Source organism: Triplophysa rosa, linkage group LG1 (genome assembly GCF_024868665.1).
Source record: "Triplophysa rosa linkage group LG1, Trosa_1v2, whole genome shotgun sequence".
NCBI classification, from domain to species: domain Eukaryota; kingdom Metazoa; phylum Chordata; class Actinopteri; order Cypriniformes; family Nemacheilidae; genus Triplophysa; species Triplophysa rosa.
In genome coordinates, this window is record NC_079890.1 from 8,811,256 (window position 1) to 8,829,308 (window position 18,053).

Here is an 18,053-nt window from a genome sequence, read left to right on the forward strand (position 1 = left end):
CTGTGAAACTGTATGCAATGAAAAATTAAATGTTATTTTTATCAGGGATATTTTGTATCCCTTACTCACTATGTGTATTTCATAGGCCTTTCTCCATGTATTTTATCCTGAACGTCTGTTTTGTGCTTTTGGCTTTCTAGGTGGGCAAAGGGAGGTGTGGTCATACAGGGTGCAAGAGAGAGTGTATTTGTCACTAAAGCTGACCACTCGTTCTTCACCGAGCCTGTGTCCTGCCAAGTGTTTAACGCTGTGGGCAGCACCAACGTCAGTATACTGGTTGATGTCCACTGTAAGTACTGTATAAGCTTAAAAAAAGTTATATTAAAGCCGTTTTATTATTTGATCAGAAAAAATGCAAACATATTGATTTTCAAACCGATTTAAGCAATTATAGCTACAATTTGTCTACTCGCTGTTTTGTGGAACACCATCATACAAAACTGAAGAAAAATCTTTTCTTTGTCTGTTTTTCAAAATGCAGTTGGTCCTATCCTGGTGGTAGAGCCCAAACCAGTAACAGTGGATATGGATTCAGATGTCACTCTTAACTGCAAGTGGGCAGGAAATCCTCCGCTCACACTCACCTGGACAAAAAAGGGTTCAAGCATGGTGAGCAACCTTTCTGAAGCAAGTTTCCTTTCTGTTACATTTGCAATCTTTTCTTTCATTCCTAAGATATACACATATTGGGGCTCGTTTACGAAATTAATGTGCATCAATGAAATCAATGTGCATCAATGTAATAGTGTTTACTTTCTGTCTGTCACTCATTCTTTGTCTCTTTCTCACTCTCACCCAGGTATTGAGTAATAATAACCAGCTTTATCTGAAGTCAGTAAGTCAAGCAGATGCTGGTCAGTATGTTTGTAAGGCCATTGTGCCCAGGATCGGAGTGGGCGAGACAGAGGTCACACTCACTGTCAATGGTCAGTACAGCACAAGGGGAATACATGGGCATTCGGTTTGAGCATTTTACTCTTTGACTGTAAGGATATACATATAGTTTTATTTTTGTTTGATAAACAATTTTCGTACTGGTTTGCCACTTAATCTCCAAAGAAATATCAGGAAGCTAAACGAAAAATAGAACCAGTGATGTACTTTACATTGCGGTCTATGCATAATAGTACAACATTGACATTTACATTCCATTTGGCAGATGCCTTTTTCGAAACAAATTACATAGTCTTCTAACTAAGCTTTGGGGACCTTCATATATAAGTAGTTGCCTTTGTACAGGATTTTGTGCTGTTAATGCATTTCTCCCTTTGTTCAGGACCACCCATTATCTCAAGTGAACCAGTCCAGTATGCAGTTCGAGGAGAAAGGGGAGAAGTCAAGTGTTATATTGCCAGCACCCCTCCCCCAGACAAAATTGTAAGTTCATCTTGATATTAAGTTACATTGCATTCATGTTAATTGCATTTAATTCAATTCAATTAAATTCAATTTTATTTATATAGCGCTTTTCACAATGTGCATTGTTCCAAAGCAGCTTTACAGGAGCAAATAAGAAAAACACAGAAAGGTAAAACACAGCACAGTGCATGGTGTGTATAGACCAAGCAAGATCATTATAATAAATAATATCTAATAAATAAATGAATAAATAAATAAATGCAGTCTCCCGGTGAGCAAGCCAACACTGCACTGCTGTGGCGATGAACCCAAACTCCAATGATGAATAAATGGAGAAAAAAAAAACACGGTAGAAACCAGGCTCAGCCGGGAGGGCCAGATCTCCTCTGACGTGTCATAGCTGCACTCAGTGACCCCGACCAAAGCCACCGAGCAACGTCCATGAAGAACAGGGAGAGCCCACGAGCCGCGACCTAGGAAGCCCCACCCGCCGAAACCGTGCAGGTCCAACCCGGTCCCATTCCGCGATCAACAACAGACAACAGAGGAACAACAAGGGAAAAATAGTAATGGCATAATTAACTTTATTCCTCTGTTGTCCGACATCGACCACAACAAGACCAACCAGACCAGACCCACACAGTCCCAACAAATGAAACGCCCCGAACCACAACCAACAAGCCCCCCCACTCCCTACAAACACCCACCCAGCAACCTCCAATCAAAGTCACTGAGTGCAGCCATAACTTCAAACTGCTGTCATGTGATGTAAGTTTAGCATTAAATACCAAGTATTGTAAATTTAGCAATAATGTGACAAGTAGTCCGTCTTTGCTCTCGGTTGGGGATGGAATTGTCTGAGCTGAGCTGTCAGATGGTCGCCTTTTCCTTAGGTGGTGGTGGAATTGCCTTGGATGGAGCTGGGCTGGTCAGTCAGTCCGCAGGCTCTCACAGGAGGATGGCACGGGATTTTCCAATGTAGCTGGCGTAATCTCTAGTTGGGGATGGGCATATCATCTGGGCCTGGCGGAATCTCTCCCTACCTCGGGATGGGCATCCCGAGGCGAGGGCAGAAAGATAATAATTAGCGTAGCTGCTGTTCATTAGCTATGTATTAGTGAATGCTTGGCTGAAAAGATGTGTCTTTAATCTAGATTTAAATTGGGAGAGTGTGTCTGACCCTCGAATAGTATCGGGGAGGCTATTCCAGAGTTTAGGTGCTACGTATGAGAAAGCTTTAGAAGTTTCTTATCCTTAGCCTCTCGCTAAGACATCCTAAACATTCCTAATAACATCACTTGGACATCATAACTGTTCATAGACATTGATGAGATTAGATGGAGAAAATGCACATGTATTCCCCTTGTGGGGCAGTTGTGGCCTAATGGTTAGAGACTTGGACTTGTAACCCAAACGTTGCCGGTTTGAGTCTCAGTACCAGCAGGGATTGTAGGTGGGGGGAATGAATGATCAGCGCTCTCCTCCACCTTAAATACCAGGTTGAGGTGAGACCCTTGAGCAAGGCATCGATCCTCCAACTGCTCCCTGGGTGGTAATTTCACATGTGTTACTTCTAGAGGTTTACAATCTAAACACGTAACCTTAAAGCTTCTTGTACTGCATGAATTTCATTTCTCCAAATACATTTTAGGAGAAAGATCTGAGACATGGTGAAGGTCAAAAATGAGAATTTTTATTCTTGGATGAATTAATTCCTGAATTAATGCATTTCTCATTTGAAAGAAATTTTCCAGGTAAAATACAATTTAAATCAATTTCCACATGTCCCACATTTTTTAAAAACAAACATGTGCTGACAAAATCCACTCACATTGGAATTCTGCAAGGAAATATGGGAGGTGTTAGCCTAGCTTTCAATCGTAAGCACCCAACTGTCGGGGTGTTTTTCTTTGTACAAACTGTTATTGTGTGTGATGATTAACAGCATATATTGTTATTTTAAAGCCGGTATATTCCTATAAGAACAACTGAAACTAGACCTGCGTTAAACAAGCACTCTATGGTGTTTGTATATGGTTCTCCTGTAGCGCTGGCTTTTGTATCCAACCCATTTCAAGACGTATGAATGATTCTAATTTAGAGTGATTTACAGCTAAGGCCCCAATGCATCTCCAGAAATAGATTTATGAAATATGAAATAAAGGAACACAGCAGTCATTCCTTTTAATGCTGTGGCCTTTTCAAATGTTGTAGTTTGTGAGGTAAATGGAGGCTTACCATGAACATGTGGAGGTATGCATTTTTTAATATTCTCACAGCTCAACATGAATACAATAATTTTTAGTGGCTTTCACTTTTTTACTCCACCCCATGTTGAAGCACGGAAAGGCCATTTATCCCATTACTTGCGTGAAATGTGTGTGCACGGGTCAGACATAAGAAACAGATACAGTTTAGTGACTTTTAGGCATTTGAATATGCTTTTAAAGCCTAAATATTTAAATTGGAACTCTTGTTTTACTCATCCACTAAATTTACAGATTGTGTACTGTACTATTTTAGTCCATTTGAAAGTAGGACCTGTTACTGATTGTATTATGTATTTACTTTTTATGCTAGTTATTTTCCAGGTAGACTGGTACTTATTGTAAAGTACTCTTTTATAATTGCGTGTCAATGGTTTATCTATGTAAAATTTCACTATAGTGGAAGTACAGTAATAAGTGTTGCATGTAGCTTTATAGGAAAGCATTCTATAGTAATATTACACAACATATTACTTTGCACTGTACGTGCCAACTGGCATCCAAATATATATGTGGCAATATACGGCTTTGATGGAGGAGCCCCGAGGGGCAATGAGTTTTAACGACTACACCACCCAGTATAACTACCTGGGAAATACAAATAGAGGACACACAGGTTCTGATCTCTAAATTAACAACGACCGTGAGGCATGGACATTGTAATCATAATACACTTTATTAAATAATCAAAATAATTAAAAAAAATGACCCGTGACCCTCTTGAGGCTCATAAAGAAATTTAACAAAAAAGAGGGCACTGCTGCCTAAACCATAGGCGCACAAGTTCCTCCACGGAAAATATACTTAAACATTTAACCCCCAAAAAAGAAAAGAAAGAATAAAATAAAGAACTGAGGCACCCCAGAGGTGAGGCAAGCTAGGTGACCGGCCTCCAACTGGAACACACACGTGCATAAAGAACCCCAAAGGCAATGCACACAGGTGAAATCCACTACAATCCAGGTCAACAGGAAACCACAATCAGTCGAAGAAAGCTCAAAGCTCAGGACAACTAGCCCGCCCCCCTCTGGTCCTCCCCAGTTCCTGAAAACAAACAAACAAACAAACAAAGAAATAATTCCACAAAACAAAACTTAAAGCAACATAGACAAATAACGTTTCTAAAGTAAAATAAAGAAATAAAGACAACCCAACCCTCCAACCTGGAACAATCCCACCCAAGCAAATGCAACGGTAATGTAATCGGCTTGGTTTTCCAACTCAGTCCAAGAAATGCATAGCATCAATGGTGAAGACAGGGATAAAGTGCTTTAATCGCCCCAAACATAAGGAGCTACATGCAGCCGACTTGGTCAAGCCACCCTTACGAACTGGAGAGCAACCACAAATGGGGAAACCACAACACCCCACTGTCTGGCTGATAGCCAGGTCAGCAAGCAAACAGGGAGCTCCCTGGTCAGTAGTAGTTGCCAAAAAAATAAAAATAAAACAACCAAACAAAAACAAAACTAAATTAAGATAAAACAAAACAGCAGCGTTAGTGTCATTCCCTGCAGCATCAAACCGCCATTAAATGCACCAACGCACTGGCGTACATCTACAATACACAGAGAGAATAAAACAATGAATTCACATACCATTTATGGCGATCGTCACACTAATAACTGAGCCCTACATACCCGCATGCAGGAAACACGCCACCCATTCGGCAGACAGCACCTCAATGCTGCGCAGAAATAAATAATCAGACCGATATATTTACTCGGCGTACGACATTCAAAAGATAAAGGGAGTATAGGCATCTACCTACTGATCAAAGACAGTAGCCACGCACCAGCAACTCAGATTCTTTAAGCGGGGATATCGTCGCAGATGGCAAAACCAACACTCCGCACGGCCAATGAAAGCACCGAATAGACACCAGCTTTTCCCCCAAAAGATGGCATAAGTGATCAAATAAATCAACGAAGCGAAAGAGTGAAAAATTGTCTACACACCTACCCCCACACCAGGCAGTGGAGCACCAGACCACACTCGGAAGTCGGCGGAAACAATGACGCAACATCCCTCGATCCTGAGCAACCCTCTTATATACACCCACTAAATGACACGCTCCGATAACCGGGCGTGGCGTCTAGACGCTAAAATGTATTTCACTACAATCCGTCCCCTACTTTTGAATCGCCGCCCCGGTGATTAATCAACCAGAACAACCTAGGTTAATTCCCAAGGCCTAAACATAACAGTTACACTGTTGTTACACTATACACTATACATCTGTTATTACAAGGACATTCTCAATACCTGCTCTCGATGGCTCCAGCACCGTAAAATCAACAGCCAAAATTTCATTTGGCCGGGAGGCCAAAAGATGACCCATGAAGCTTTGAGCTGAGGGCTGAGGGCTGAGTGTCCTTAGCTGACTGGCACCTCTCGCATTCCCGGCACCAACGGGCCACGTCGGATGCCAGGCCAGGCCAATAACACCTCCTCCTAATCAACTCAACCGTGCGCTCTATGCCCTGATGCCCATGCTGCTGATGTAAAAGGTTAAACACCTCGAACTTCAATGCCGCAGGCAGGAGCAGCTGTAGAATCTCTGCCCCACCATTCGGACAATAAACCCGATGATATAACACTCCATCTTTCTCCCGCAGACGATCCCACTGGCGCAACCATGTCAAAGCTGATGGGGACATTTGCTGACGTTCCTCACGCCCCGGGCGTACATTCTGCCTCCAGAACTGTAAAACCTCAGAAATCACCAGATCTGCCGCCTGTAATACCCCCAAGTCCCCCAACGAATAACCTGGCACTGTAACAATCATAGATTGTCGTACCTGTTCTGCTGGTTTACCTTCAAAAGCCTGCTGCAAAGGGGCTGGTAATACAGTTCCTGGCATTAATCCACCAATCCCTCCCCTTTCGGGGGAATACTGCCGGGAAAGAGCATCCGCATTTCGGTTACTTTTCCCTGAACGATAACGTATTTCGAAATTAAATGCCGCCAACTGCACCGCCCATCGCTGCTCAGCGGCCCCCAGCTTTGCAGTAAACAAGTGGCTGAGGGGGTTGTTATCTGTAAAAACCACACAACGACTGCCCCACAAGTACTCCCGAAATTTTTCGGTCATGGCCCACTTGAGCGCCACAAACTCCAACTTCATAGAACTGTAGTTGGACATGTTGCGCTCCGTGGGCCTCAGACTACGGCTCGCATATGCAACAGGACGCACCTGACCTTCCTGTTCCTGGGAGAGGACTGCCCCCAATCCTCCATGGCTGGCATCTACCTCCATGATGAATGGCCGGGAAAAGTCAGCATATGCAAGCACTGGGGTCGAGGTAAGTCGCCGCTTTAACTCCTCAAAGCTCTCCTCACACTGCTCACTCCAAGCATCAGTAAACCCCAGACCAACCTGTTTTTTTTTTTTTACCATCCGAGAACTCTGCCACCAGTCAGTGAAGAGGGGCTGCGACTTTCTCAAACCCCTCGACAAAACGACGGTAATAGCTTGCAAAGCCCAAGAAGGAACGAAGCTCTGTAGCGTTAGATGGACGATGCCATTCAGTCACTACTCGTGTTTTACTCGGGTCGGTGGACACACCTTCAGCGGAAATTGCATGACCCAGATAGCTAACCTCTGACTGTAGAAATGTACACTTTTCCAGCTTAGCCTTAAGTCCTTCCCGTTTCAGCCGGCTCAAAACCACCTCCAACCGCTCCAGATGCTGCTCAATAGAAGAGAACACTATAATATCGTCTAGATAAAGTAGCAAGGACTGACACTGCTGGTCCCCAAACAAGCGCTCCATGAGTCGCTGGAACGTACCGGGGGCATTGCACAACCCAAACGGCATTCGATTCCATTCGAATAGCCCGAATGGTGTGAAAAAGGCAGTTTTAGGCTTGTCCCCCTCGGTGACCGGAACCTGGTTATAACCGCTGGTTAAATCCATAGTGGAAAACCAGCGTGCACCGGTCAACGTATCCAGTGACTCCTCTATGCGGGGTAAGGGAAACGCATCCTTCCGGGTCTTAACGTTTAACTGGTGGTAGTCCACGCACATGTGTAGGCTACTGTCTTTCTTTTTGACCAGGACTATTGGAGAGGCATACGGGCTACAACTCTCCCGAATCACCTGCGCCTCCAACAACTGATTGATATGTGCTCGCACCACTTCGTATTCGGAAGGAGGTATACGCCGGTACCGTTGCCGAACGGGAGCATCATCTAATAGAGGAATGTCATGTGAGATTAGGTCAGTGCATCCCAAATCTCCCTCATCAACAGAGAAGACCATTTGATACCTCAGGAGGAGGGCCCTAACCTTCGCCTGCTCCTCTGCCGGTAATAAAGACAAATCTATGCCCGCTATCCGTCCCTGCATGGTTGGAGCACCCAACTGAACGTCAATCGAACACATTGTTCCTGATGTGGGCCTAATCTCTGCGACACCTGTGGGCTGACTAACAATGTACACCCCCGTTAGCATGCCAATCACCCTACGAGGAAACAGCAACGCATCCGTGGTCCCTACATTAACAACAGGGATGTACGCCGTACCTCTTGTCACTTGAACAAGGGCCGGAGAGGCCAATAATCCCACAGGAAGCCCTGACTCCAATGGTTCAAAAAGTACTGTACCACTAGAATATGTCTCTGAACAGGTGGCTGCTATTAATTTCATCGTGCCACCTGGTATACGACCCGCTCGAGGGCCCCGTACCTTTACCCTACCGGTCCCTTCCGTAGGCAGTTGCGCGCTCGCCCGATGACAGTGCTGCAATGCCTGAACCACCTTCTGAGAAGCACCAGATACCGAAGGCAACTCGAAAAGAGAAGGCCCATACTGTCCGAAAAGCTCCTGGTAGCACCGCCCCAAGACATTCATACCCAGCACGCCAGGGGATCGGGCACAGATACCACCAGGAGGATCTCGGACCACCAGCACTCCACATCTCGTAACCAACCTGTCACAGTTCTATATCTAGTTCGATGTAACCTATGTAAGGGATAGACAACCCATTCGCAGCCCTAAGCTGTAACCATTGGCAGGTCTTAAGACGTTCCTGATCCCACGGCTCAAAATATTCTCGAAAACAGCTTTCTGTGATGGTGGACACCATCAAACCAGTGTCTACTAAACACGGCACTGATACGCCACCCATGAGAACCACCAAATGGGGGTAAGATGACATTAAATTTGGCCCGGGGCCATTCCTTACCAACCTAACAGAGCCCTCATTGTCCCCACCCGAATTGTGGCTCAACAACACTGTGGGAACTAGTTTTCCGAAGCCTACCGTCCATCGTCCGAAGCCCTGGTGTCCGTCCGATCTAACCGCGGAGGATGAGGGGGAACACGCTTCTCCCTACACTCCCGTGCAAAATGACCTGGTTTTTGACATCTCCGACATATCACAAAATCATTACGAACAGAGCGCATACCAGGGGGTAATTCACGTAACTGGGCGACACTTTTGGTAAGCTGGACTAATTGCTCTTGCTGAAGTTTTAACAATTCTCTAAGCTCGCTCATCTCAGACCACTGGGACTTTTCCCTCGGTGAGCAAGTGCCACTTTGGACACCATATTGAAACCCATGCGCTACAGGGACTGAATGGCTACGACCCCTAGCCCCACCCGGCATACCCTCTCGCTCCCACCTAATGGCGTCACTACGCACGTCCAATAGAGTGGCAGTAGGTTGGCGGCGCACCAGCTGCTTCAATTCACGTCGAAGGGTACCATCTAAAACATGCTCAACGAACTGATCCCGTAAAAGCACCTCCGCATTTGACATTACACTTGGTGACTGTTGTTTTACCTTCTCGAGAAGACCCATAAGAGCAAGAGAGAACTCCAACAAAGTCTCCCCCTCCTGCTGTCTTCTGGAGAAGAATGCCTCCTGCAATGCAATATAGGACTGAGAACAGCCATATAATTCTTTTAACGCAGCGATAATTTTCGTTGGATCGTCACGTTCTTGAGCAGGCCGATACCGAATCTCGTCCCGGGCCTCCCCTTCCAAATGATCAAATAAAAATAATGCCTGATCTGACACGGATAGGTGACGTGCCCGCATACAGGCCTGCACTTCCTCTACCCACTCGGTTACTCCAATACCCGACCTCCCATTGAAGTTAGGACACTTCCTATCCCTAGGGATGAATACAAATCGCTCCGCTAGGGATCTAGATGGGAGCCCCGGTAGTCCAGACATGCTAGAAGAATCACTACTAGGGCCGGGTGAACTCATTGGGGGTGGTTCTTGTCGCAATCTTAAATTATCAGCTCGTAACTGGGTTACGAGCTCTCGCAATTCCTGAAGTTCATCGTCCATAATGCAAGCACACTCACCAAAACCTTAGAGAAACAGAACCCAATCAGAGCTCACCAAATACCTCTAACACTGCTGTTTTGCTTCTGAAAAAGAGATAGAAAAAAAATACAAGCAGCCACACACACTGCGCAATCACTTAATCAATATCCACACCTCATACGGTCAAGAAAGTAGACCCTGCCGACTACGCCAAATGTGGCAATATACAGCTTTGATGGAGGAGCCCCGAGGGGCAATGAGTTTTAACGACTACGCCACCCAGTATAACTACCTGGGAAATACAAATAGAGGACACACAGGTTCTTATCTCTAAATTAACAAAGACCATGAGGCATGGACATTGTAATCATAATACACTTTATTAAATAATCAAAATAATTTTAAAAAAATGACCAGTGACCCTCTTGAGGCTCACAAAGAAATTTAACAAAAAAGAGGGCACTGCTGCCTAAACCATAGGCGCACAAGTTCCTCCACGGAAAATATACTTAAACATTTAACCCCCAAAAAAGAAAAGAAAGAATAAAAGAAAGAACTGAGGCACCCCAGAGGTGAGGCAAGCTAGGTGACCGGCCTCCAACTGGAACACACACGTGCATAAAGAACCCCAAAGGCAATGCACTCAGGTGAAATCCACTACAATCCAGGTCAACAGGAAACCACAATCAGTCGAAGAAAGCTCAAAGCTCAGGACAACTAGCCTGCCCCCCTCTGGTCCTCCCCAGTTCCTGAAAACAAACAAAGAAATAATTCCACAAAACAAAACTTAAAGCAACATAGACAAATAACGTTTCTAAAGTAAAATAAAGAAATAAAGACAACCCAACCCTCCAACCTGGAACAATCCCACCCAAGCAAATGCAACGGTAATGTAATCGGCTTGGTTTTCCAACTCAGTCCAAGAAATGCATAGCATCAATGGTGAAGACAGGGATAAAGTGCTTTAATCGCCCCAAACATAAGGAGCTACATGCAGCCGACTTGGTCAAGCCACCCTTACGAACTGGAGAGCAACCACAAATGGGGAAACCACAACACCCCACTGTCTGGCTGATAGCCAGGTCAGCAAGCAAACAGGGAGCTCCCTGGTCAGTAGTAGTTGCCAAAAAATAAAAATAAAACAACCAAACAAAACCAAAACTAAATTAAGATAAAACAAAACAGCAGCGTTAGTGTCATTCCCTGCAGCATCAAACCACCATTAAATGCACCAACGCACTGGCGTACATCTACAATACACAGAGAGAATAAAACAATGAATTCACATACCATTTATGGCGATCGTCACACTAATAACTGAGCCCTACACACCCGCATGCAGGAAACACGCCACCCATTCGGCAGACAGCACCTCAATGCTGCGCAGAAATAAATAAACAGACCGATATATTTACTCGGCGTACGACATTCAAAAGATAAAGGGAGTATAGGCATCTACCTACCGATCAAAGACAGTAGCCACGCACCAGCAACTCAGATTCTTTAAGCGGGGATATCGTCGCAGATGGCAAAACCAACACTCGGCACGGCCAATGAAAGCACCGAATAGACACCAGCTTTTCCCCAAAAATATGGCATAAGTGATCAAATAAATCAACGAAGCGAAAGAGTGAAAAATTGTCTACACACCTACCCCCACACCAGGCAGCGGAGCACCAGACCACACTCGGAAGTCGGCTGAAACAATGACGCAACATCCCTCGATCCTGAGCAACCCTCTTATATACACCCACTAAATGACACGCTCCGATAACTGGGCGTGGCGTCTAGACGCTAAGATGTATTTCACTACATATATATATATATATACAGTATATATATATATATAATATATATATATATATATAATTGTTTGTTGTTTTTTGTACTTTGTAGACCTTAAAGCTATATTTTGTGTTTCGCTCATGTTTGAGAAATATTTGTGCTCATGGTTAATCTGTGTGTGTCCAGGTATGGGCGTGGAAAGAGAATGTGTGGGAAAAAGAGAAGGGGACCCTGTCAGAACGATACACAGTGGAGCAAAGCAAACTGACCACTCAGGGTGGAGCTGTTCTGTCCACCCTAACCATCAACAACATCATGGAGTCAGACTTCCAGTCTACATACAACTGCACAGCATGGAATTCATTTGGACCTGGGACCATGATCATCACGCTGGAAGAGACTGGTGAGGCTATATGCAATAAACCTGGGTCAATGCTTCCTGAGAACATACTTTCTCTACTCTACTGGCATTACTCGTTACTTTTAGAAGTGAAGTGACCTATTAGTCAGATATGGTGACCCATACCCGAAATGTGACCTCTGCATTTAACCCATCCAGAGAGTAGTGAACACACGCACAGCAAGTGGTAAACACACGTACATCCGGAGCAGTGGGCAGCTATCACTGCTGCACAAATAGGGGTAAGGTGCCTTGCTCAAGGGCACCTCAGTCGTTACCCGACGAATTGAACCGGCAACCTTCTGGTCACGAGTCCGACTCTCTAACCATTAGGCCACGGCTGCCCCTTATTAGACAATGCAGTCAATGCAGTCACACAGCGTAATCTGTGTTCGCTAGGCCTTGTTGGACCACCTGCTACTGTAGACCAGCACCAGACCAGCTTAAAAATGTGGATCAACATGTTGGTTTAGGCGTTAGTTTCAGGCATACAGTAATAAATAGCTTAAGAGTTTACATTTTTAGGGCTGTCAAACGATTAATCGTGATTTATCGCATCCAAAATAAAATTTTGTGTTTATATAATATACTGTATGTCTGTGTACTGTGCATATATTGTATTTATAAACACAAAACATACACATACATGTTGTAATACAGTTCAAAGTAGGGAAGGAAGGAGGCGGGAACCAGCGAACATTCAAAAACTTTAATAAAATAAACAAACAATAACACGGAAATAAAAGGCCACAAGAACATAAATACAAACTTAACACATGTCGGGACCCGGTCCTCTCTCGTCCGTAGTCCTGTCGCTCGTCCTCTTATGCTCCCGATCTCCTCCGTGAGACATGCGGGACCGGTGTGCGCACAGCTGATTCCCACTATCACTCACGCCACCGGCCCCGCTTCGTTGCCTCACGGCTCTCGTCCCGCCTTCCTCGTTACACATGTTAAATATTTAGGCATTTTTTAGATGTATTTATCTATATTTACTAATAATTGAAATTATATACATTAATTTTATATTTTTCTTAAATGTATACACTTTTATCCTGGATGTGATTAATCTCGATTAATCGTTTGACAGCCATTTTAATATGCTCTGACAACTGGCACACTGTTGAGGATTTTAACTCTTCTCTTTTGCTGTGTGTGTTTTTTTTTTGCTTTAGAAATAGTGCCAGTCGGGATCATTGCAGGAGGCACTGTAGGCTGTTCCATTCTACTTCTTCTGTGTTTACTAGCATTAGTGCTGTTCTTATACAGGCAACGCAAAGGAAGTAAGTTATCAAAACTCACAGACAATACCTTTTCTGAGGAAAGACATTAAATTATACCATTTATTTATAATGGTAATTATTAAAAAAAAACAATTAAAATCCAAGGCATGTGTTGTTTTACTAGATGTTAAAACATCCATTACGACAACAAAAACGTCAAAGCACATGTTTAGGGCTGTCATGAATCAGATGTGTACTTGGGATGTTTATTTTCCAGGTCGTCGTGGGGTCACGCTCGGCAAGCCAGATATCAAGGTAGAGACCATAAATAAAGAAACCCACAGCCTGGAGGAAGACTCGGGCAGCATCTCCACGGCAACACGCATGGTTAAAGCCATGTACTCAGTGAGTACTTCTGACAGAGAGCAGAGAAACAAACTGCAGGATGTAGAGGGACTTTGAGATTGCGAAGACCAGCTAAAAAATAAACGACATGAATTATGTAAAATAAGTAGCTCCCATATAAAGTAATTGCTTTTCTTAAAACAAACAGACAGTTTATGTTTTTATTATTTAGTTAGTATTCCATTCAAGCGTTTGGAGTTGAATCTAGAAATGGTGGCTCAGGAAACAGTTTAGTATCTCACAACTGCCTAATCGATTTGTCAACAATGCTATAAAATTCAAAATAAAAACTGGACAGTCTTGTAAAATGTTGAAGAGGTAGCAAAAAATAATCTTGAACTTAAATTGTGATTTATGAAATTTGTCATTGATAACTTTGAATTCGTGAGCATAACATTTAAGATATTTGAACTGTCCCTAAAATTATTTCACATAACATAATACATGCTTTCTGTCTAAATATCACCTAACACACATCACAAGAGTAAGGATACCTCATGTTACATTAAACATAAATATGTACTAACTATTTTCACTTCTTCCAATTGATTTCCTTTGAAATAACATTTGCAAAGATGAATTTAATCCTCTTTCTCTCTCAACCTCCCTCTTCTCCACGTCCTTCTTTTTCCTCTTTTGGTCTTCTATTGGTTTTCCTCTTTCCTTCTTATGTTGCATTCTCCCCCCTCTTGGTTGCTTTCTTGTCGTTTAGTTTTTACCTTCTGTGACCCTTTCTCCTTCCTCCCAGCCTTTTAAAGATGACATAGACCTCAAACAGGAGCTGCGCAGCGACACGCTGGACACTCGCCAGGACTATGAGCTCAAGGTGAATAACTCACACAAAGGTTACCGGTGTGGGAGAGAACAAAGTGTATAGTCATTATAGTCGCATACAAGAGGTACCCTGAAAATGTGTGTGTTTTTCACAGGACCCAACAAACGGCTACTACAATGTGCGAGCTTCCACCCATGATGAGGGACGTCCAGCCTCCCGATCCATGCACTACTCTGACTATCGCACCTCCACCCAGCCAGGAGGCGCTGCAGTTGTAAGCGGTAGCTCAGGAGCTCCGACTGCAGGTCCAGGAACACCGAGCACCTTGGCCCCAGGGTCACGAGCGGGCTGCTATGATCCTCGTCCTCCCTCCAGACTATCGCACAACAGCTACGCCCAGTTTAACACCTTCACCCGTGCTGGGCAATCTCAGCAGCCCCCACCCAGTTCTGGCCCACAGACTAGCGACTTTCCAGCTGACTGCAGCCTTTTGGACTCTACCCCTCAGCTAGGATACGATAATTACGGCTACCCGTCACACTATCCAACGTTTAGAATGGGTTTTGCTCCGACCAGCCTTGCCACATTGGAAGGTGGGTCAGCGTACGAGATGTACGGGGTGGGGCCGAGTGTCGGAGCTGGAGGAGGTACCGGAACCCCAGAGACGGGACTCGGGAAATACGGAAGTTCCACGCGGTTCTCCTACACTTCCCAGCATTCCGATTATTCCCACCGACACACACAAAGGATGCAAACGCACGTGTAAGGAGGAAGTGTTTCGCAAAAGTTACACTTATGGTATGCCAGTGTTGGCCATATAAGTAGACACAGTCACACTTACACATATACAAAGAGCAGAAATAGATATAAATGAAGGGTACATGAAACAGAAAGTTTAGTCTGAACAGAGACCAAGAAATGAAAACAGGATGCAGAGCAGGAGAAAATCCTCTTTTCATCTTTGTGTTTGTTTCCTAGCTCCAGGAACTGGTGGCGAATGTCACAATCAGGAGAGACAGGAGTCAAGATCTAAGATCTTACGTCCAATAGTGCGAATGCTCCGAATAATGATCGCATAGTAATTCATAAGAAATTAAGGGAATGCCTCTTAGGCTAACAGTCAGGGGCCTCTGCAGAGATACGAATGGATGAATTCTCTTGAATGGCTTCTTCAATTTCTCTCCGTATGCTTACGACAGCTAAAACATAACATTTAATGACAAATTGCACAATGTACAGTGAGGTCAAAAAGTCCAAAACCATTAACATGCAGTTGTTACTGCAAAATAGGGCATAATTCCATATGCCCCTATATGACTTTCATATTAACACATTTTGAAAGTCATTTTAATTTTTTTTGCTTTGTTATGCTGATAAAATTTACAATTAACATTTTTATAGTAAAAGCAAAATAGAAGAGCTTTCACTAGTGGTCTCAGATGTTTGGACTACTATAAATAATAATGTTCCAAATCACGTTTTTTTTATTTCTTCTCACATGAATGTTTGACAAAGGAAATGAAGAGCACATGAGCTACAGTAGTAGCTAATATTATTTGCAACCAAAGCATATAGAAGTGTTTTGAGACAAACTCATGTAAATCAGCATTTGCCTGGCTATGCAGCTTGCTGAGCTACCTCACTTAACAGGTTACTATATTTACAGTGCAACAACAAAATAACCGTACCATAATCTATAAACAGGGCAACAGGTTCCTAATCCCTTCTACGAAACATTGCAATCCAACCCAATTTAAAAAAGCACTTCGCAAAATAAAAAAAATCGCAATAATCCATATTACCCTTTAAATGACAACTTTATGATGGAGACCACTTGAGGAAGCCACTGAACAGTTTTCAGACATGGTCAATGACAGCCATTTAGTTCACAACTATCATACTATCAACTATAGTTCAGAACAATGAATTATATATAAATCTATATACGTATACAAGAACGCCCCACTCTTTTCCATGGTGCTTTTGTAGTGGGGCCATTGTTTGCACTGCATTCCAGTATTCTATTTTAGATTACCCTCATAATCGATATGTAATCTCTCATTTGCACACTAGGCTAGAGCGTAAATTTTTGAATATTACCGAAAATCTTTTTTTCTTCATTTTTCTGTAAGTGATTCTGGACCAAAGGTTCAACGATAGAGTGTCAGTCTTTATTTGGGTGATATTCACCTCAACAAACAAGAAAATATGCAGATTTGTTTGTTATTGTTGTTTGCGAATCTATTAGGTCGTGAGTGACCCAGGGTGGTTCGTGGGTTGAGAACAGCAGAGAAGGTCCTAAACTGTATGATCCAGCCTTAGGTATCCAAACTCACCCTTACTGATCAGGCTGCTATCACATTCGTCTTAAAGATTATGAACATCAAATTGGAACTAATTAGGAGTGGGAGTGATTTATATTAAAAGATAGCACTAGCATAAGTTTAACTTTATAAATGCTTGAAAGGCTTTTTCATTCACTTACACAAACACCTGATATTTGTGCCAAACACAGACAAACTAACTTGAAGTATTCTGCCAATTTACAAAAAAAACCTACCTTACGGGGACCAGAGATGGTCGTTGGCTATGAACTGTCTTCAACAGATGCCCGAAGGATGCCATTTTCAAACCAATGTGGATCATCAGAACATGAGGATGAAGACAATCTCACAAGTAGTTCTTGGAACAGTGAGGTCACTACGAATAGTTCTGTCTTTGTCTGCGTTTCGATGCTTTGCAAACAAATGAGCCCTGTAAATATTTTCCATGTGTAATTCCAACTTAAAGTATTATTTTACTTCATCCAATGCGATGCACTCTTTAAATGCAGTATTGTTGTGTTTCCAATCACGGGAAGAAAATGGACAAACACCACTGCGGCGGTACTTTCGGACTTGGTACGGTACAAAGAGGATGATGAGTTGTGTGTAGCTCGGCTGTGTGATGTCATGATTCCAAGAGCAATTCAGAAGGATTCATCTTAATATCTGACTGAGCTGCACTCAGCCTTGGTACTGATGATTTATTACTTGTGTGATGGCTCTTGAGGGAGATGTGACTCCACTCACTGGACAGTATTTGCATCCCCCATCTGAGAACTTGAAGCTCCATCAAGGAAGGAAAGAAACATGAAGGAGTACATATAATATAAAAAGAGTGGCCTTAGGAAAACATAACTTTTATATTCCCTCACTTTATAAACTGGCTTAAGGCCAGAGAAGTGCGTGTAGAGGATGTGTGCTTTGTGTGTGAGTGCAAATGAGTGAGTATGAAAATCTTTATGTAATCTGTTCATTTACTCTCACGTTCCTGCTCCAATACTTTTCTTCTGCTGGTAGGAGTGTGTATCCTGTATAATTGTGTCTTAGAAAATAAGCGTTGACCTTACTGTACTATTCTTGGTAGCTGAAAGATGGTTGACAGATGTGCAACAAAAGTTATTGATTTTTTAATTTCCTTTTGATTTTTTCCAATATTTTTTAAAAATGTTACGTAATTATTTTTTCACAGTATATCAGAAATAAAAGCACTGTTTTTCTAAGAATAAA

At 43.2% G+C, this 18,053-nt stretch overlaps 1 protein-coding gene across 4 annotated transcripts in view; it reads left to right on the top strand.

The window, feature by feature from the left end:
• Positions 1–18,053, top strand: part of kirrel1a (kirre like nephrin family adhesion molecule 1a) — a 36,631-nt gene extending 18,578 nt beyond the window's left edge. Inside the window, exons 7-15 of one of the 4 annotated variants that reach the window (XM_057332807.1) lie at positions 141–289; positions 482–627; positions 800–926; positions 1,277–1,377; positions 11,886–12,102; positions 13,275–13,382; positions 13,600–13,727; positions 14,440–14,553; positions 14,657–18,053. In XM_057332807.1, coding sequence (XP_057188790.1) covers positions 141–289; positions 482–627; positions 800–926; positions 1,277–1,377; positions 11,886–12,102; positions 13,275–13,382; positions 13,600–13,727; positions 14,440–14,553; positions 14,657–15,268 — 1,702 coding nt within the window. In that variant the 3' untranslated portion in view covers positions 15,269–18,053. The remainder of the gene's footprint in view (positions 1–140; positions 290–481; positions 628–799; positions 927–1,276; positions 1,378–11,885; positions 12,103–13,274; positions 13,383–13,599; positions 13,728–14,439; positions 14,554–14,656) is intronic. The other 3 variants (XM_057332823.1, XM_057332814.1, XM_057332833.1) reach the window with 3 other exon arrangements.